Raw genomic sequence first — 18,087 nt, 5'->3', positions numbered from 1 at the left:
TCTCACACACAAACATTATGTGTGGTACTGTCCATGGGACAGATTCCTGCACACGAGTTGCTGGGTCAAAGGCACAGGCTTTCCTAAGGCTAAAAGATACTGCCAACTCTCCCTCCTCCACAGGAGTGCAGCCGTCCCCAGCCTGCCCAAGGACACAGCATCAGGGCACAATATGGAGATGCCACTCTGGGAGGTGCATCGCTGTGGGAGAGCGTGGGCACCTTTCCCTATGTTTAAGAGCCAACTGGTGACACAGCTGACCCTTGAACCACATGGGTGTGAACTGCACGGGTCCACTTACATCTACAATACTATAAATGTACTTTCTCTTCCTGAGGATTTAATAATGTTTTTCTTTTCTCTAGCTTACTTTACTATTAGAATGCAGTATATAAAACACATAACACACTAAGCGCGTACTAATCGACTGTTTTTGTTATCAGTAAGGCTTCCAGTCAACAGTAGCCTATAGGCAGGTAAGCATTTGGGGAGTCAAAAATCATATGTGGATTTTCCAACTACAAGGGAGACCACACCCCTGACCTTGTGTTGGTCAAGGGTCAGGTATACTTTCTTTTCTGTAACTTTTCTGACCACCTACTCATTTCTCTATTGAGTTAGTCTTTTTTTTTTTTTTTTTTTTTGAGAGAGAGAGAGAGAGAAAAAGAGAGGGCGCCTGGGTGGCTCAGCTGGCTGAGCGTCTGACTTCAGTTCAGGTCATGATCTCATGGTTCATGGGTTCGGGCTCCACATCGGGCTTTGTGCTGACAGTGCAGAGCGTGCTTGGCTGCTTGTCTCCCTCTCTCTCTGTCCCGCTCCTGCTCATGTTCTCGTTCTCAAAAATAAACGATTAAAAAAAAAAAAAGCACATGCGAGTGGGCATGAGCATGGGAGGGGCAGAGAGTGTGTGTATGGGTGAGAGAGAGAGAGAGAGAGAGAGAGAGAATCCCAAGCAGGCTCCACACTGTCATTGCAGAGCCTGACGTGGGGTTCAAAACCACAAACTATGAGATCATGACCTGAGCTGAAATCAAGAGTTAGATGCCTAACCAACTAGGCCACCCAGGCGCCCCCCAAGGGCTAGTCTTTTTCACACTGATTTCGACAATTCTTTCTGTATCAGAGAAATCAGACCTTTATGATATGAGTTACAGATTTTTCCCCTGGGTTGACATTTCTTAGTTTTATTTGTGGGGATTTCTGTCAAACAAAACATTTTGATTTTTGTTTAATATGTGCTTTCTAAATGTCTAAAAACTGCCCTTTAAAATGTTTAATTTTAAAAAATGGTTTATAGATTTTCTTCCAAATAAAATTCAAGGGGCGCCTGGGTGGCTCAGTTGGTTAAGCGTCCAACTTCGGCTCAGGTCATGATCTCACGGTTCGTGGGTTCGAGCCCACATCAGGTTCTGTGCTGACAGCTCTGGGCCTGGAGCATGCTTTGGATTCTGTGCCTCCCTCTCTCTCTGTCCCTCTACTCCCACGCTGTCTCTCTCAAAAGTGAATAAATGTTAAAAATAAATAAATAAATAAAGACATATCTGCATTACATCTACATCTATGCTCACCTTCTTGGGAAACTAGTAAACAACAAAGTTACACGCGGCACATCGGAGGCCTAAGGCTCAATGTCAGTGAGCCTCCACAGACAGCAGTCACTCCCTCCTCACAGCTCCCAGAATGACCTTATCATGACCCTAGCGAGGTCTCCGAACCTCTGCTGAGATGCACCCACAATACCTTGTCGCATGATCCTGTCTCTCTGGTCAAGCAAGCGGTACTTCTCCTCAGATGTCTCAGCCACGGTGCCTATCAGGGCGCTAAGAGATGACACACATGGCCCAAGACCCTCGGAGCCCTCAGAGCCCGAATCAAAAGGGTCTCCCTCAAACTGATGGGTCTTTAGAAGACTTGGCTTCTTCACTGGAGAGCTACAAAGAAAGTAACACATTAAGGGTCTTGTATCCAGCAAGCATTTCTGTCATTTCCGCTTCCGGATGCTTTCCTTATTCAAGATTTTCTGCTCCTCCAAAACTGAAACTAAAATCACTAACAGGAGACGATGATGATCCTAACGAGTGTAAAGGTGTTACTATTTTTCACTGTGATTTTCAAATTTTGAAACATTCCATACTTTCTAAAAATGAGAGGAGCCCATTTAAACATGTGAAATGAACTTCCGCATATTTCTATCTCAAAAAAATGAAATTCAGCCTGGGGGGGAAAACCACTTTAACACCGTGAAGAAATCATGTGTCTACGTGTTTTCATACATATCTTCATTCCCGCAGAAGGATGTACTAAAAAGACATGAGCACTGCTTCCCAGCTTCCCCATTTTCTACCTGGCTTTCAACACTCTGGGAACTCAAATGTTGAAGATGTGACTGGCTGAGGGAGAAGAGAAAAATCAAAAGCAAATCAGCAACTAAAATGCTAACTGTAAAATGAAAGTAAGGAAATGATACGCTGACCAAAATACACCAAGGACTAAAGAGCAGCAGCCCGCTCTGTGGAAGGAAGAGAGGATCATGCGGAAAGGGGGCTGGGCAGGGAGGCTTTGCGAACAGATATCCACTGAGGCCGTGTGAGGCACACACCATGTCCCCACTCTGGCCTGAGGGCTGTACACTTGTATAGTTCCCCAGCTATAATGTGGCCAAAAGGAAGACTGCCTCACCATGATAAGCTAGACCTACAGAAGGTCATACTGGAAATTGCTAGAAGTAGCTACTAGGAAAACTTGGTTATTACAGCCAATTAGACCTCTCAAGGGAACAAGTTGCTTCTTATATACTGAGTACAACAGCATGAGGCATGGAACTGAGTGGGACGAGCCCAGTGGCCGTCTCCCCCTTGCCCTCTCGCCACGTCCTACTCTCCCTCTCCCAGGCCCCCATTCCCCATGAAACCCTCCTCAAGGGTCAGCGTGTCATCCACTTCCCAGCCATGCTCTGGCATGACTGCCATCAAGGGCACAGAAGTCAAGGAACCCACACGCCACCGTGTCCAACAGTCCTCAGAAAGAACCAGCCACACCTTTTACTCAGGAGGCTGACAGCTGCAGCCCTCCCCACAGGCTTGCTAAGAGGGGAGTGCTGAAAGGATGCCTCCTCCGGGCCCTGGCCAGTTTCGCCGTCACCTGGCTTCTTCTCTTTCAGGGAAAAGGGCTTCTTATTGGGACCTGAGGACACAAGAGCACAGAGTTTATGAACCACAAGTCTGACACTGGATTTTACTTGTGTTTGAAAAAGTAATACTCTCCTAATTGTTACGGGAGATTCCAAAGCAGCCCAAAGAAACACTCTGAGACACAGGATCCACGGACAGCCAGCCCCGCCCTGGTGCTGGGGAAAGCTCAGCGGGCAGACCATGCAGAGCACTGGAACCCACACCGGGAGTAACCGGGAACTCACTCAGTTTCTTCTTGTGCCAAAAGACAGCCATGTCCTTATGCAGACTTTTCCCCTTCTTCCTAGCCAGGGCTGCAGATGCCTAGGGAAACAGTCCACACCACAACGTATGAGGGCGTCAGACCAAAGGAAATGAAATTAAAACTTCAAATGCAGTAGCAGAATTTGTACGGTTTTGTACAGAGCGAAGCCTCCATCCACTACATGTTCTGACCACGCAGTCTGCCTCCAGTCACAGCAGCCACGGTCCTCACCTCTCTTACCTGTCTCACAGGCATGGATTTGCTCCTCTCCTTTTTGAAAGTAATAACTTTACTGTGATAGAACCCACAGATTAGCCTTGTTGGCATTTGGTGAGGTGACTCTCACCATCTGATTACACATACAGTAATACAGTAAATACATACGGTATTGGAAAGATTGCCAAGTCACACTTTAAGACAAAAAAAAAGAGAATGACACACGTGGGATACATTTTATCACAAAATCAAGTACGTTTTAGTATACCCATAGACAAACCTATGAAAAGGTCTAGAAAAATACACATCATACTAGGTAACCGTGCTTGCTCCCAGGTAACAGGAGAGATGAGGGTAATCAGGAGACCTCAGCATTTTATGTATCAATGAACTACTTCCTACGACAATGTATTTACATGCCTATTTCATAAATATTTTTTTAGGGTTCAGCTAGAAAAGTACATCTCAATAGTCAAATACCTTCAAAAACAAAACAAAAACGAGGCATATGACCCAGCACTTCTACTTTAAGTGTATACCCAAGAGGATGATAGGAAATATTTGCACACCTGTTCACAGAAGCATTATTCAAAATAGCCAAAAAGCAGAAACAGCCTCTGTCCATCGACAGATTAATAAAGAAAAATACATCTACACAATGGAATTATTATTCATCCATAAAAGGAATAAAGTACAACCACACAAACACTGAAAACGTGATGCTGACCAAAGTAAGCAGGACAAATACTGTGATTCCACATAAATGTAATTTCTAGAATAGGCAAATTTAGAGAGATAGAAAGTAGATTAAAGGTCACCAAGGGCTGGGGGAAGGAAGAAATGGGAAAATACTACTTAGCGGTTAGGGTTACTGTTTGGGATGATGAAAAAGTTCTAGAAATAGATAATGGTGATGGTGGTACAACACTCTGAATGTAATTAATGCCACTGAATTAAAAGAAAAAAAGAAAGAAAGAAAGGAACAAACAGCAAAAACTCTAAAGCTATGCAAGTATTTTGGCACAGAACTTCTACTCTCAGGAATTTAAACAAAGGATGTAAACCAATCAGAAATACACGTACAAAGTGTCCACAAATAGAAAATTAACCAGGTAAGTAAACAGGACAGAATGCCATACAGCACTTAACAATTCTCTTCTAATTAGGCTATTGGTTTCAGAAAATACTAAAGATTACAACCTGAAAACATAAGCAAACAGTATATGCAGCATGATCCCATCTGTGTAAAAACAACGTGACTATGTGTTTACAATGATATTAACTAAAATATTCATAGTTCATTTCAAATATTCATATTCATTTGGTTTTTCCCCTACATCATCACTTAAAAGTATGAAAACATGCTTTCCACTTTACAAACTCTAAAGAACTTACTTTTTCCCCACAAGAAAATTCAGTAATAATAATAAAAACATAACGCAACATAGTGTGAACAATCCCTGTATGCTTACACCCTACAACTAATGCGTCATGCATATATGTGCTTATATACCTATTTAAAGTCAAGGTATAAACCAAATAAGTAATGTCAGGTTATCCTGGAGGATAGGATTACATGGGGATTTATTCGTATCGTTGGAATGTTTACAGTGATTATGTACTATGACCAAATAAAAGAAAATCAGAAACAAACAAGAAAACTCAATTTTGAAAAAATGCTATGTGATTATAGAGCCAAGTTGAGAATAAGATATCTGAGTGCTTGCCCATTCTAGCAAGTAAGCGATAGATTAAAATATAAGTTTTAATGGGGCACCTGGGTGGCTCAGTCGGTTAAGCATCCAACTTCAGCTCAGGTCATGATCTCACAGTTCGTGGGTTCGAGCCCCAGATCGGGCTCCTGACAGCTTGGAGCCTGGAACCTGCCTTGGATTCTGTGTCTCCCTCTCTCTCTGCCCCCCAACCGCTGCTCACACTGAACATTAAAAAAAGTTAAAAAATAAAATAAATAAAAAATAGGTTTTAAAGTGACAAAGGTCACTCGAACTTTTTCTCACTCACATTAAACTTGTTGTAAATACTCACATGATCAAAAAAATATACCACGGCAAGCTTTTTGCTGCGCCTGGTATAGATGCGCTGCACTTTAGCAATTTTACCAAAGTGTTTCTCCAAAATGGTTCTGTCGTTGAGATAGTCAGGGATGTTCTTGCACTGGATAGCTGTGATTTCAGCAGGAGACAAGCCTCCAAGACTGTCTGTGCTCTCGCTTCTTTTACTTTGACGCCCAGGTGTTCCTCTTAGAGACTCTAGGGATAAGAGAACGGGCATAAAAACGTAGCAGATGTCACATCTCAAATAGGAAGCACCAACTATGTAAGAGCAAAGTAAACGTTTATAGATACAAGACATTTTCTTCGTATGTTAGAATTCCTAATGTTTACAGGAAACTTACCAGAAACATTAAACTAAGACTCGGGGAAATTTACCAAGAACAAGCCAGCAGCATTTACTGGATGGCACACATTTTTAGAGCTCACCTTCTTTTTTATCTCTATTTTCAGTTTCCTCCTCCTTCACACCTGGGAGCCGGGAAAGTGCCGAGGAAGACTGACTCCCTCCTGGGATGGCCACGGGGTCATTTTCCCCGGACTCAGTACAACCAACTTCCTTTTTAGATTCCTTGTTGCCAAGACGACCTACTTCTTTATTGCTTTTGAAGACATCCTGTATCGTTCGACCAAACAAGGTGCCTCCCCGGGGTCGATTCAGGCGGACAGGTCGTTTATCTGGAGGATGATCTCCCCTTGACAGAGCATCCACATCTTCTGCTCCATCATGGCCATGCCTCCTTGGGGAGCGATCCTGGTCCTCCTTCCTTTTCAGTCCTTTCATGAGGCTGGGAAGTGGCTCCATTTGGGATATACCTTCTTCACAACCTTGTCTGACCCCGGTTTTGCTAACCGGGTAGGGTTCTCCCAAAGACCCTGAAGATATGGGGAAGCTGGTGAAGCTACTATTAGAACTTCCAAATAGTGATTTAGGGCCTCTCTTCTCTTCCTCTACATTTTGGTTTGACAAAGCAGAGGCAAAGGCAGATGATGAATTATTACTGTTAACTGGTTTTGAAAAGGTGAAATTTGAATTGCTAGCTGTACTTGCCACCTGAGAAAAAGAAAATGGTGCCAGTCCCCCAGGTCCGCTACTAACTGGGTGAGAAAATGTGAAAAATCCAGAAGTAATTTGACTCTGAGTTTTCTCAGGCTCAGATTCAGCCCCCAATATTGGTCTGAACACTGAATTTTCCAGAGGTTTAAAGCTAAATTCTGTTTTCCCAAAACCAGAGCTTGTTATTTCTCCAGTTTCTGGTCCAAATGTAGAAGTACTTGGGAAAGTCCCAAAGTTGGATGATTTAAAACTAAATCCTGGGTTTCCAGGCACACATGAACTTGAAGGCCCAGAGGCAGCTACAAAGGCTGGAGTGTGTTCAAGTCCTGAAAACAGTCCAACATTTGAGGTCTGGGAAAATCCTAATGTTTGTGCTGAAGAAGAATGACTTACTCCCGAAGATGTTGGAAAGCTGGATACCTGTGAAAATCCTGACGTTTTCCCAGATAACGTATTGCTTTGTCCGAAAGGCGAGGGCTGACCAAATCGAAATGGCGGCTTAGCCTGAAATGTTCCTATGGAACTACTGGAAGATGCTGAAAAAACCCCAGGCTGCTGCCCACTGAAAGGATTAGTTGGGTTCATCTTCTGATCCAAGGTAATGAATACTATGTGTACACAAGTTGTTCTCTTCTTTAAACAGTCTGTTCAACTAGGAAGCCACCCTCATCTTCACAATAAGCTGGAAGACAAAAATTCAGATCATCACAGCTATGTCCTGCTGGAAGACTAAGAAGATAATTTTTAATCACATGTCACACTCTAAGAATAATGGAAAACTGGGCAAATCAAAGGGTTAGGAATTATTTTCTGAGAGCCAGTGGGGGGTTTGTGGGGAGGGCTGGAGTAGAGGGTGGAGAAATAAATTACTTCGTTACTGGAGATTGAAGCGTGATGCTTCAGACTAAGGAAAAATTCAAATCATTTTCTGAACTGGTAAATTCACGAAAAAACTCAAATAACAACAAGAAAATGAATGTAGTCACACTTTTAAAGAGAGGAGTTTCTCCAAACTTATTCCAATCTCCATAGCAAGAAAGCTACAGTGTAACGCTGTTAAGAACATTAGTGTTGCAGTGTTTTCTAATTTTCTCCCAGCAACCAGAACACTAAATGTTCTTCCCAGATATAGAAATAAATTGTGTTGCCATACCTGCGATGACCCAGAAACCGGCTCAAAGGACGAGTGCCCCCGCAGAGAGGCCGCCCCCAGACCCGAGAAGGGCCGGGAACGGATGCCGCGCAACCAGAAAAGTCCCGCCCCCGGCCCTCGGCGGCCGCCCGCGCCCCAGGCCCGCCCGGCAGACTACAGGGGCGCGGTGGCGGGGCGGGGAGATGGCGCAGGGGAAGGAAGCGGCCTCCACCCAGGTCGGGCCCCACGCCGCGCTCACCATCCGGCTCAGGGACTCGGAGACCCGCCGCCTGCCGCCGCCCCGAGGCCCCTCGGCGCCCGGCCGGAGGCACAGACGCGGATCACAGCCGCCGGAGCCAGGCCTTCGCTGCGCGCCGCGGAAAGAAAACGCAACGGACCAACTTCCGGCCCTTCCGCGCGGCTCGGCCCCACACTGACTCCGCCACACTCTGGTTCCGCCCTCCAGCCGGAAGGCCTGAGGGCTTCCGGCGCACGGGATGTCAACGGGGCCCCCCTGGCTTCGAACCTGGTACGTGAGCCGGTGGCTTTCTCTCTAAAGTGAGGCGTTGTTCGCACCCCGCGTGCTGCCCGTAGCCTGCGTTGGGAGCCTCGGTGCCACGCTGAGTGGTCCCTTGGGAAGCCCCCGACCCACCCCTCCACCCCCGCCGTCCCCCTAGGACTCACGCCCTTCGGCCCTCCCCCTCCCCCTCGGCTCACACACACCTCTCCATAGCACCCTCCCACGCTCCCCCCCATATCACCCCACACCTCCCCTCCCCTCACCCCACACCTCCCCACTCCCCACTCCCCCTCACCCTATAGCACCCTACACCTCCCCCTCCCCCCAGCCTGTACAACCCCAGGCCACCTCACAACTCACCGTATTCTTCCTCCACCTCCTCACCCGCGCCCCAACCCGGTTTCATTATTAATGGCCCCTTCCTGACTACAGGTCCTAATTTCCTACCTGCTGTTCCATTCTGGCAGGCCTGACTCTAGGACTTCCTATTATATTCCTTCATTTTTGTATCTTTCTTATGGTAAAATGTAAATCCCCTTAAATTTTTCAGTGAGTTTCACAAAATAAAATGATGTGATGTCTGTATGTGTTTTTTATAGAATTTATTGACACTTTCAATTACTGATTTGTGTTCTTTTAAACTTTGACCACAGGCTCCTTTTTAAACATTTCTAAAGGGCATGTTGTTCTGAAAATGAGTTTGGTGCTTAGAAATCTGCAACGAGCTGTCCCCATCAGGAGAGCGCCTCTTCGCAAGAAGTTGGAGATTGTGAGGAGTATATTAGGGGTGCAGAAATTTGACCTGGCTGTCATCTGTGTTGACAACAAGAGTATTCAGCACATTAATAAAATCTACAGAGAGAAAAATCTGCCAACAGATGTGCTTTCCTTTCCATTTCATGAGGTAAAAAGTATTCTCCTCTTGTCTGGCCCACCTTCTGGTGTAAATACTCTGATTTTTAAGTTTTATTTTGAAAACTTTAAAATAGGGGCACCTGGGTGGCTTAGTCCGTTAAGAATCCAACTCTTGATTTTGGCTCAGGTCAAGATCTCGCCATGTGGAGACTGCTTAGGATTCTCTCTCTCTCTCTCTCTCTCTCTCTCTCTCTCTGCCCCTCCCCTGCTCTCACTCTATCTCTAAGTAAATAAATAAATAAACTTGAAAAAAAAAAAAAAAAGAGAGAACTTTAAAATATACACATGAGGGGAGCCTGGGCGGCTCAGTCAGTTAAGTGTCTGGCTCTTTGTTTTGGCTCAAGTCATGATCTCATGGGTCTGTGAGTTAGGGTCCCTCTTTGGGCACTTTGCTGACAGCATGAGTCTGCTTGGGATTCTCCTCTCTCTCTGTCTCCCTCTCTCTCTGCCCCTCCCCTGCTTGCACTCTCTCTCAAAATCATAACCATTTAAAAAAAAAAAGTGTACACATGAGTAGAGTGCGGCATGACCAGCCCCTATTGACCAATACCCATCACCCAGGGAGAAAAAGCGATTGGTGCCATCCTTCCGAAGACCGTCAGTGAGTTTGAAGGGGAGTGAGTGCTTCTGCAACTGTGTGATTCCGTAACAAGTATGGTAGGGTTGAAAAATTTTAATAACACTGAAATTTTCACTGAAAATGTAAAATAACACTGAAGAAATATTTTCTTCTTTTTTTAAATGTTTATTTTTGAGAGAGAGAATACGAGTATGGGAGGGGCAGAGAGAGAGGGAGACACAGAATTCAAAGAGGCTCCAGGCCCCGAGCTGTCAGCACCAAGCCAGATGAGGGGCTCAAACCCACGAACCGTGAGATCATGACCTGAGCCAAAGTTGGACGCTTAACCAACTGAGCCACCCAGGTGCCCCTGAAAAAATATTTTCAACAATAAAAGATAGTGATTAGGTATGAGCTGCATCATGAAATGACTCATTCAAAGCCATTATTAGTAGCAGCATCCAGACCTTTTTGGAAGGCAATTTGGCAATATACTCCAAGAGCATCCGAAACATATGTGTACTCTTTAATCCACTAGTGTCACATTTAAGGATGGTAAAGCAAGAAAAGGAAGAAAACACAATGTTATAAAAATGTTAAATGTTCAGTTGATTTTTTTTCCTGATGGGGAGGAAACACCCTAAATACCCATCCACACGTGACTAGCTTAGTGTGAACAGGCCTCAGATTAATAGACTGGGGGTTTTTTGGTTTTATGTAGGAAGATGTGGAAGATTGTTTAGGACAAAATGACAAACAGAACAGAAATACAAAATTGGACTGATGTGGATTTGTGTGAGTGTGCACTGGAAAGGATGAAAGAAGGAAAGTAACTCCTTTAACAAGGTGGAAAAGATGTGGGAATGTTGGGGTTCAGAGCTGACAGCCAAGAAAGAATTCTTGAGGCATCTTTGGTGCCAAAAAGGTAGTTTTATTAAAGCACAGGGACAGGACCCGTGGGCAGGAAGAGCTGCACTGGGGTTGTGAGGAGTCACTGATTTTACACTTTTAAGTCAGGAGAGGGTCAGGGACAGCTGAAACCTCCAAGGAAATTTGGAAACAAGGTTTCCAGAGCCCTGAGGGGGTTAGCTATTGTAAGAAGAAGTTAATTTACTTCTGTCTTGTAAAACCTTACTTATGAGACCCTTCAAATATATATCAGGGGACCATATGCTTGGAGGATGATGGCTAACCTATATCTTGGGGACTAGAGATGAAGGAAGTTTCCAAAGGAATTTCCTTTTTTTTTTTTTTTAACGTTTATTTATTTTTGAGAGACAGAGTACAAGCGGGAGAAGGGCAGAGAAAGAGGAAGACACAGAATCCAAAGCAGGCTCCAGGCTCTGGGCTGTCAGCACAGAGCCCGATGCAGGGCTCAAACTCACGAGCCGCGAGATCATGATCTGAGCTAAGTCAGACGCTTAACAAACTGAGGCATCCGGGCCCCCCTCTAAAGGATTTTCTATATGTTTAAAGAAGGCTTACAGGATCCTGGGGGGTCAGGCTAAGGTTGCCTTTTGCCCCTAGCAAAGTGTCATCATGGAGGCAGATGAGCTCATAGAGGAAAGTCACTCTGCCTGTTTCAAGGGACTGTCAATAGGCTGTAAGTTGTAAGGAAATGGGTTTTTTTTGCCTTTGTTCTCCACATCAGAAACATCTGAAGTCACTCGTAAACAGTGGCTCTACTGTGGTTCCCCCATCCCTCACCTGCCTTGGGACTGATGAGTAGGGGTCTTCCAGAATGAAATGTGTAGGCCTGTTGTCGGGTTAGTGTTCCTGAGGTCGTGCTCTCCGAATCTGTCTTTCCTCATTTATAGAATGTAAAAGCAGGTGAACTTCCCCAGCCTGATTTTCCAGATGACTACAATTTGGGTGACATTTTCCTAGGAGTGGAGTATATCTTCCAGCAATGCAAAAGGAATGAGGATTACTATGACGTCCTTACCGTAAGTGGGAATGAGTGCTGGCCCCTGATGCCGCAGCCGTGTCCTTTGCCCGGGCCTGGGAAGAGGTCATGGGTGGGACGCCGGCACCCCCACTGCCTCCCGTGTGGGACAAGGATTATTGGGGGAGGGAGACCTACGAGTAGGGGCTGTACCCTCTCTCGTCATCTGGCAGAGAGAGGGAAGAGCCTAAGCCGAGCAGAGCCTAAGCCGAGCAGTGTTGGGTGAGAGGAGAGGACAGGAAACATGTCAGAAGCTCCCGGAAACAGCCTTGTTTTTCCCTTTTACCTCTGGAGTTCAGCAGGCTGTGTAGCTAACTCAGACCTACTGAATAAGCTCCTTACAGAACTGTCAAAGTAGATGGGATTGTAGCCTCTAGGACCTTCCGGATCCCACTCTCCTCAGCTGGATGCAGAAGAAAGGAGGGGTGGTTCTGCAGAGCGATCGTATTTTAACTTCCTCATGGATTCGATTGAGGTGTTTTTCTTTGACCAGACAGCCCCTGAATTATCTCTAGGGGATCCTGGAGCTTCTGTGTGACTTGAAGCAGAGCTTCCCAGCAAAAGCCATTGTGACAGGTGTTGGGGACCTGCTTTCTGGGGTGGGGGTGGACTTTCTGGGAGCAGGAGCCCTGGCACAGACAGGACTGCTCAGCATGGGGTTCGGCTCCAGGGTCTCTGCGGCCGGCAGCCATGCACCCCACAGGCTGCGGTGGGCATCCACTTCCGGCACCCCCGCCACACCCCAGAGATCCAGTGCCTGCAGGGGAGGGCCGGCCCGCCGCTCCCACCACCCTCATCCCCCCACGACAGGGCTAGGCCAGCCACTCTCCTCCTGGCCGGCACTCCACTGCACGTAGGCACCCCTCACAGCCCCAGGTACCCTCCACCCCTGGGTTCCTAACCTCCCACCACGCATGGGCTGAGTTCTCCCTGCCTTCCCTGCTTCTCCTCCTCTGGCACATGGCCTGCTCGTGATCAGTCCGTGAAACAGCTTTTTAATTTTTCTGACAGGTGACTGCCACCCATGGGCTCTGTCACCTGCTGGGCTTCACACACAGCACGGAGGCTGAATGGCAGAAGGTAGGAGCTGTCCTCCGGTCCTCCACCATATGCACAAGAGGGCACACCAAGAACCGGGGCTGCCCAGCTATCTCCTGCAGTCAAGTATGAAGACCAGATTTGGAAAACAAAACAAAACAAAACAAAACACAAGGCAGTAAATTAAGGAATTTTATAAAAGCCTATTTCACAAAAAAAGACTAGCAGTGTTTAAAATATCGGGCTCCCCCAATGCTACTAACTGTATTACTTATTCACTGTTGAAAGGAACGACTGAATAGAGAGACCAAATTCTGTAAGTTCTATAAAACTCTAATGGCTTAAAGTTAAAAAATCTTTACAAGAGAAATTGTGATGTTATTGATCAGTTGGGAACTCAAATCATGCAGGCATCTGATAGGGACCTATCGGGTAAAGTTACTTAGCCATTTGTATCCTTCAGAAGTGCCAGTGTATCTACCCCATTTATAAGGTTGTGTGCTGGTATATGTACATGTTGTTTTTAATAAGCTCACGTTACAGTCGGTTGAGCGGCCGACTTCGGCTCAGGTCACGATCTCGCGGTCCGTGAGTTCGAGCCTCGCGTCGGGCTCTGGGCTGATGGCTCGGAGCCTGGAGCCTGCTTCCGATTCTGTGTCTCCCTCTCTCTCTGCCCCTCCCCCGTTCATGCTCTGTCTCTCTCTGTCTCAAAAATAAATAAACGTTAAAAAAAAAAATTAAAAAAAAAATAATAAACTCACGTTATATCTGTAGTCAAATAATTGGGTTCTCTGGAAGGCATCAAAAAACTTTTTCAATTAACAAGAGTCCTTGATACAGTGGTCCTCACATCCAGTCTATCTCAGGCTGGGTCGCCTGTGGCCATACCCCTCCAAGTCATAGACTGACCCTGATGAGGCCCCTTCGCCCCCCTCTGGCAGCATCTTGGAAAGTCCATGTTGTCACCGCCAGCAGGGACCCCAGCCCTCCTGGGACTTCCTCACCCACCCCCCTGCCCCCCGCAAGCACTGACCACCCTTTCCCCCAGGAGGGGCTGTCCTCACGTGTCCCCCTCCCACATTTTCTGGGCCCAACTGACTTGTCTGGCCTGTTCTGCAATTCCAAATAGGGACTCATCTTCTTTTACCCAGGGCTACTACTTCAGCCCCTGGCCCCCAGTCCCTCCTGCTGTCCCCACCCGTCACCCCACAGGCAGCATGTCCATACTCCCTGTGCAGCGCTGGGTGAAGGTGAGCGGAACCAGGTCCTGCACTTTGAATCTGGGAGAGTCCACACAACAGAGGCTCCTCATGCCACAGCCATGGGGACGGGCTTCCCCCAGAGGGCACCCCTGGGGCCAGGCCATGAGGCAGTCCACAGTCACTTTCCATTCCCTTCTTTCAGATGTACCAGAAGGAAAAGCAGGTTCTCGAGGAGCTGAGCCGGCGCACCGGGACCAGTCTCCAGCCCCTAAGCAGGGGCCTCTTCTGACTGCTGGAGGCCCAAGATGTGAGTGGCACCTGAGGGACTCTCCGGCACACAGGGACACCATGTGGAGGGCAGACGGACCCTCACCTTCGGGCCCTGAGGACCAGGCACGCCACCAAACTGAGAGCTCTGCTGGTTGCTACTGCCCCGTGGGGCTGCAGAAGTGACTAAGTATAAAAAGTAATGTCCATTCATGTCTTCATTTGGAAGCCAGCAGACATGTTATTTTCAGTATTGCAGATAAGATAGTTCTAAACTCTTAGAATGGAGAGGTGGAGCACAGGAACTTCGTCCGCCTGGGGTTCTGCCTTTGGCGAGAGGCGTTCCTCTCTCCTGCCTGTGCAGCCTGCGCGGGAAAATCAACCAGGCGGCCCAGGGCGGGCATGCCCCTCACCCTCCTTCCTACGGGAACCCTGTTGGATTCGGTCCCCGCTTACCCCTCAAGAGTGCTGTGACCTGGTACCTTCATGAGGGGAGACACAAGGCTGACCCTTAGGGTGGCCGCAAGGCCCAGGACCACCTCAGTCACGTGACCCACAGCAGCCATCTCCCACCCGTCCCATCTCGTGAGGCGGTTGCAGCCCCGGCTCAGAGCTTTGCCTGTGGACTCTACCTAAGGCCTCTTTCCTGACATGACAGGAGCTCTCGAGCCCTGTTGGCCCCGTTCACCCGCTGAGCGAAGTTAAGTGTCTCCTGGCTCCAGGGGAGCCCTGAGCTCCAACTGCCACATGCCATCCTCTTTCCTGTGTTTCTTGCCTTGTCCTCTGAATATTAAACCCAGGAGGCGGCACAGACCTTCACCCAGAGCTGCTCATGGGCCCAGGGCATCATGGGAGCAGACCATGGGCTGCTGGCTGAGCCAGCCCGGGCCTCCATCGCTCGGACCTCCCAGGTACCGGTGTTGGCAGCGGTACCGTGACCTCTGCAGAGGCCATGGCAATAAAACAGCCTCTCGGGAACTCTTTGGCCCCAAAACCAAGGATGCTACAATTCTGAGAATTTGGTTTCTCCCATGAATCCATCTCAAAAGGTGAAAATGCATTTCCCACTGGATCTGCCATGTCTCCACCTGGACTTTCCCCAGGCGCTCAGGGACACAGAGGTGGGCTCATGGTGTTCCTGAGTGCTCGTGGGCTCTGCGCAGCCTGCCTGTAGCCAGGGAAGCTGGTTCTCAGTGGAAAGTCGAACAGCAAAGACCAAAGATGACCCCACAAAGCTCTTGGTGTTACGGTTCTTTTTAAGAGAAGGAAGGGGTCCTGAGACCTGCCTGTCCTGTCAGCAGGCATTTCGGATGCTCCCCGGTCTTCCATTACAGCCAACCCCCATGCATCTCTGGTCACGTGGGGCTCGGGAGATCTGCCAGGGATTGGGCCTCAGAACAGAACTGCTGGGGGCTGGGAGTGAGGGATCCAGCTTTATCAGGCAATGCCTAGTGCTTCCCAGGGGCCTGGTCACTCGTCCCCCCTGCAGCCCATAGCAATGACCTTGGTGTCCAGCCCCCAGCCCCCATGCACCCAGACTCCCCACCCCCATCATGTGTGCACTGAGGCTGGCCTGCATCTGTCCTGTCAGCAGTGACCGGCTTTTCATTGGCATCCCCTCCACTGTGAAGTATTGGTTTTTCTTTTTTATTGATTCAGAGGGGTTTTTATATATCATTGAAAACATTAGGGAATGTAAGCCAGTGTCCTTCTGATCTAAATCTGAGAAAAGGCTGCCCCATCCAGCCATGGAGCTCTGTCCCGGCTGTCTCATTCCCCTGGACACTTCTGCCCGCCCTGAGCTGGCCACAGTGCCCTGATTCCAGAGCTTCTGCAAACCCAGCCTCTGCCAGGACAGGCCCTTCCTCCTGCTCCAGGGGTCCCTTGGGTTCTTGCTCTTTACTCTCCTGTGTGGTCTCCAGATTCAGCTCCTGAGTGCCAGGAAACACTGGAGTCTCGATTAGAGGCACAGTAAGTCTGCAGAGCAGCTGGGACATTTGGGCTCCAGGCCAGGCCTACATGGTATCTCGTTTCACAGGTCTTCGACTTCTCAGCACCCCACACCAAGGGGCAGGAGGGCACGGCCATGAGAAGAAAATGGTTTCTTCACTCATACGTCTTCTGACATGAAGTGCCAGGAGTCTGTGCAGACCCCACAGGTTAAGGGTTCAGTCCACAGCACTGCCCCCACTTTGGAGCAGGGTATACACGCCTCTGTCCACCTCTGCCACAGATCAGGGGACTGCAGGGGGTTGGGGCTCTGGACAGAAGTGGGGGTGAAGACCAAACCTGTAGCTCTTACAGCACACAGTCACGTTCTGCACAGCCAGCCTCCACCCCGTGCTCCAGGCACTTGGAGCTCAGACCCCCCTCCCAGGCAGGTTTGTAGCAGTGTCAGAAGTTGTGACTGCTTCCATGTTCACGGCTCTCTTCCAGGGCCTGCTGTATCCTCTTTAGCGTCCCCAGGTCAGCCTGCACAGAACCAAGGGGACCCCCGCTCCCGTGAGGGCTGCCTTCACCCCTGTGCCCCACATCAACTGTGACCCCACTTGATGCCCAGTAGTGCCTTGCTCTGTCCTGTCACAGCACCTGGACGCTCCTCGATGCAGGAAGATGTTTCCTTTATCCCTGTGGACCGAAGGCTCCTGAAACCCTTGTAATTTCTTGGGTGATAGGCATGTCTTTTGTTCTGAGGCAACTCTTAGGGGCTCCTGGGGGGCCCCGGGCCCCCAGAAAGACCTGCCATGGTTGGAAGCTTGTTAACTTTTAGCCCCTTCCTCCCATCCCATTCTCCAGAGAGGGAGAAGGGCTGGAAATGCAGTTAGTCTATCTCACGGGCATGCCTACGAGAGGAAGCCCCCATAAATCCCAGTAGCGCAGGGTCCCAAGAGCCTCCAAGTGAGTAAACACATCCACACTGAAAGGGTGACACACCCCAACTCCACGTGGTGGAGGCTCCTATGCAGGGGACCCTCCCAGACCTGCCCCACCCCTTATCACATCCTTCAACTGGCAAATGTGTTTCCTGAGTTCTGTGAACAGCTCTAACAAAGTAATCGAACCTGAAGAGGGGGTCACGGGAACCTCTGCTCCCTGACCCAGCAGGTCAGGAGCAGGGACAAGTGCACTCGCAGCTGGCGAGGGAGGTGGGGGGCGGTCTTGTGGGACTTCATCCTCATGCAGGTGGACAGTGTCAGAACCGAGTTGGATGGCAGGACATCCTGGTGATGCCGGAGAGGACTGGTAACTAGGAGTGACAGAAGTGCCTGTTCTATGTGTGAGTAAAGGACATTGACGAGGAAGGACTGGGTTTTCCTCACTCGAGACACAGACAAAACTGAGTTTTTCCAATTTATCAGGCCATCCAAAGACATCCAACTTCTGTTAAACTTCCTCCCTGTATTTAATTAATAATTGTGTTAAGAGATAAAACCCAATTGTGTTGAGAAAAGCCATGTTAGAAAGCATCAACATTGGGACGCCTGGGTGGCTCAGTCGGTTAAGCGGCCAACTTCAGCTCAGGTCATGATCTCACGGTTCGTGTGTTCAAGCCCCACGTCGGGCTCTGTGCTGACAGCTCGGAGCCTGAGCCTGCTTTGGTTTCTGTGTCTCCCTCTCTCTCTGCCCCTCCCCCACTCATGCTCTGTCTGTCTCTTAAAAATAAACATTAAAAAAATTAATAAAAAAAAAAGTCAATGTGAAAATCAGCAATGGAGTCAAACGTTTAAT

At 48.3% G+C, this 18,087-nt stretch overlaps 2 protein-coding genes across 8 annotated transcripts in view; one reads left to right on the top strand and one right to left on the bottom strand.

Moving 5' to 3' along the window:
* MCM3AP (minichromosome maintenance complex component 3 associated protein) overlaps positions 1 to 8,286 on the bottom strand; it is a 55,117-nt gene extending 46,831 nt beyond the window's left edge. For 3 of the 4 annotated variants that reach the window (XM_060640674.3, XM_060640671.3, XM_060640673.3), the window contains exons 1-6: positions 7,934 to 8,049; positions 6,153 to 7,462; positions 5,698 to 5,921; positions 3,416 to 3,494; positions 3,039 to 3,183; positions 1,741 to 1,931 (exon numbers count right to left, since the gene is read on the bottom strand). In XM_060640674.3, coding sequence (XP_060496657.3) covers positions 1,741 to 1,931; positions 3,039 to 3,183; positions 3,416 to 3,494; positions 5,698 to 5,921; positions 6,153 to 7,365 — 1,852 coding nt within the window. In that variant the 5' untranslated portion in view covers positions 7,366 to 7,462; positions 7,934 to 8,049. Of the gene's footprint in view, positions 1 to 1,740; positions 1,932 to 3,038; positions 3,184 to 3,415; positions 3,495 to 5,697; positions 5,922 to 6,152; positions 7,463 to 7,933; positions 8,050 to 8,171 lie in introns of those variants that run through there. The other variant, XM_060640672.3, reaches the window with a different exon arrangement.
* Positions 8,266 to 18,003, top strand: YBEY (ybeY metalloendoribonuclease). 4 transcript variants are annotated; one of them, XM_060640676.3, is made up of 6 exons: positions 8,335 to 8,441; positions 9,086 to 9,336; positions 11,724 to 11,852; positions 12,863 to 12,931; positions 14,294 to 14,398; positions 16,397 to 18,003. In XM_060640676.3, exons 2-5 carry the CDS (start codon positions 9,127 to 9,129, stop codon positions 14,378 to 14,380), a joined length of 495 nt encoding a protein of 164 aa, XP_060496659.1. In that variant the 5' UTR covers positions 8,335 to 8,441; positions 9,086 to 9,126; the 3' UTR covers positions 14,381 to 14,398; positions 16,397 to 18,003. The 4 variants fall into 4 exon arrangements, with proteins under 4 accessions (XP_060496661.1, XP_060496659.1, XP_060496660.3 ...); XM_060640677.3 differs by lacking the exon at positions 16,397 to 18,003 and adding an exon at positions 12,367 to 12,427; XM_060640678.3 differs by lacking the exon at positions 16,397 to 18,003 and having other exon boundaries at positions 8,266 to 8,441; positions 14,294 to 15,137.
* The last annotated feature ends 84 nt before the right edge of the window (positions 18,004 to 18,087 follow it).

This window comes from Panthera onca, chromosome C2, assembly GCF_046562875.1.
Source record: "Panthera onca isolate mPanOnc1 chromosome C2, mPanOnc1 haplotype 2, whole genome shotgun sequence".
NCBI lineage: Eukaryota > Metazoa > Chordata > Mammalia > Carnivora > Felidae > Panthera > Panthera onca.
The sequence above is the reverse complement of the archived record's forward strand: the minus strand, read 5'-3'. Positions and strand labels throughout refer to the sequence as shown.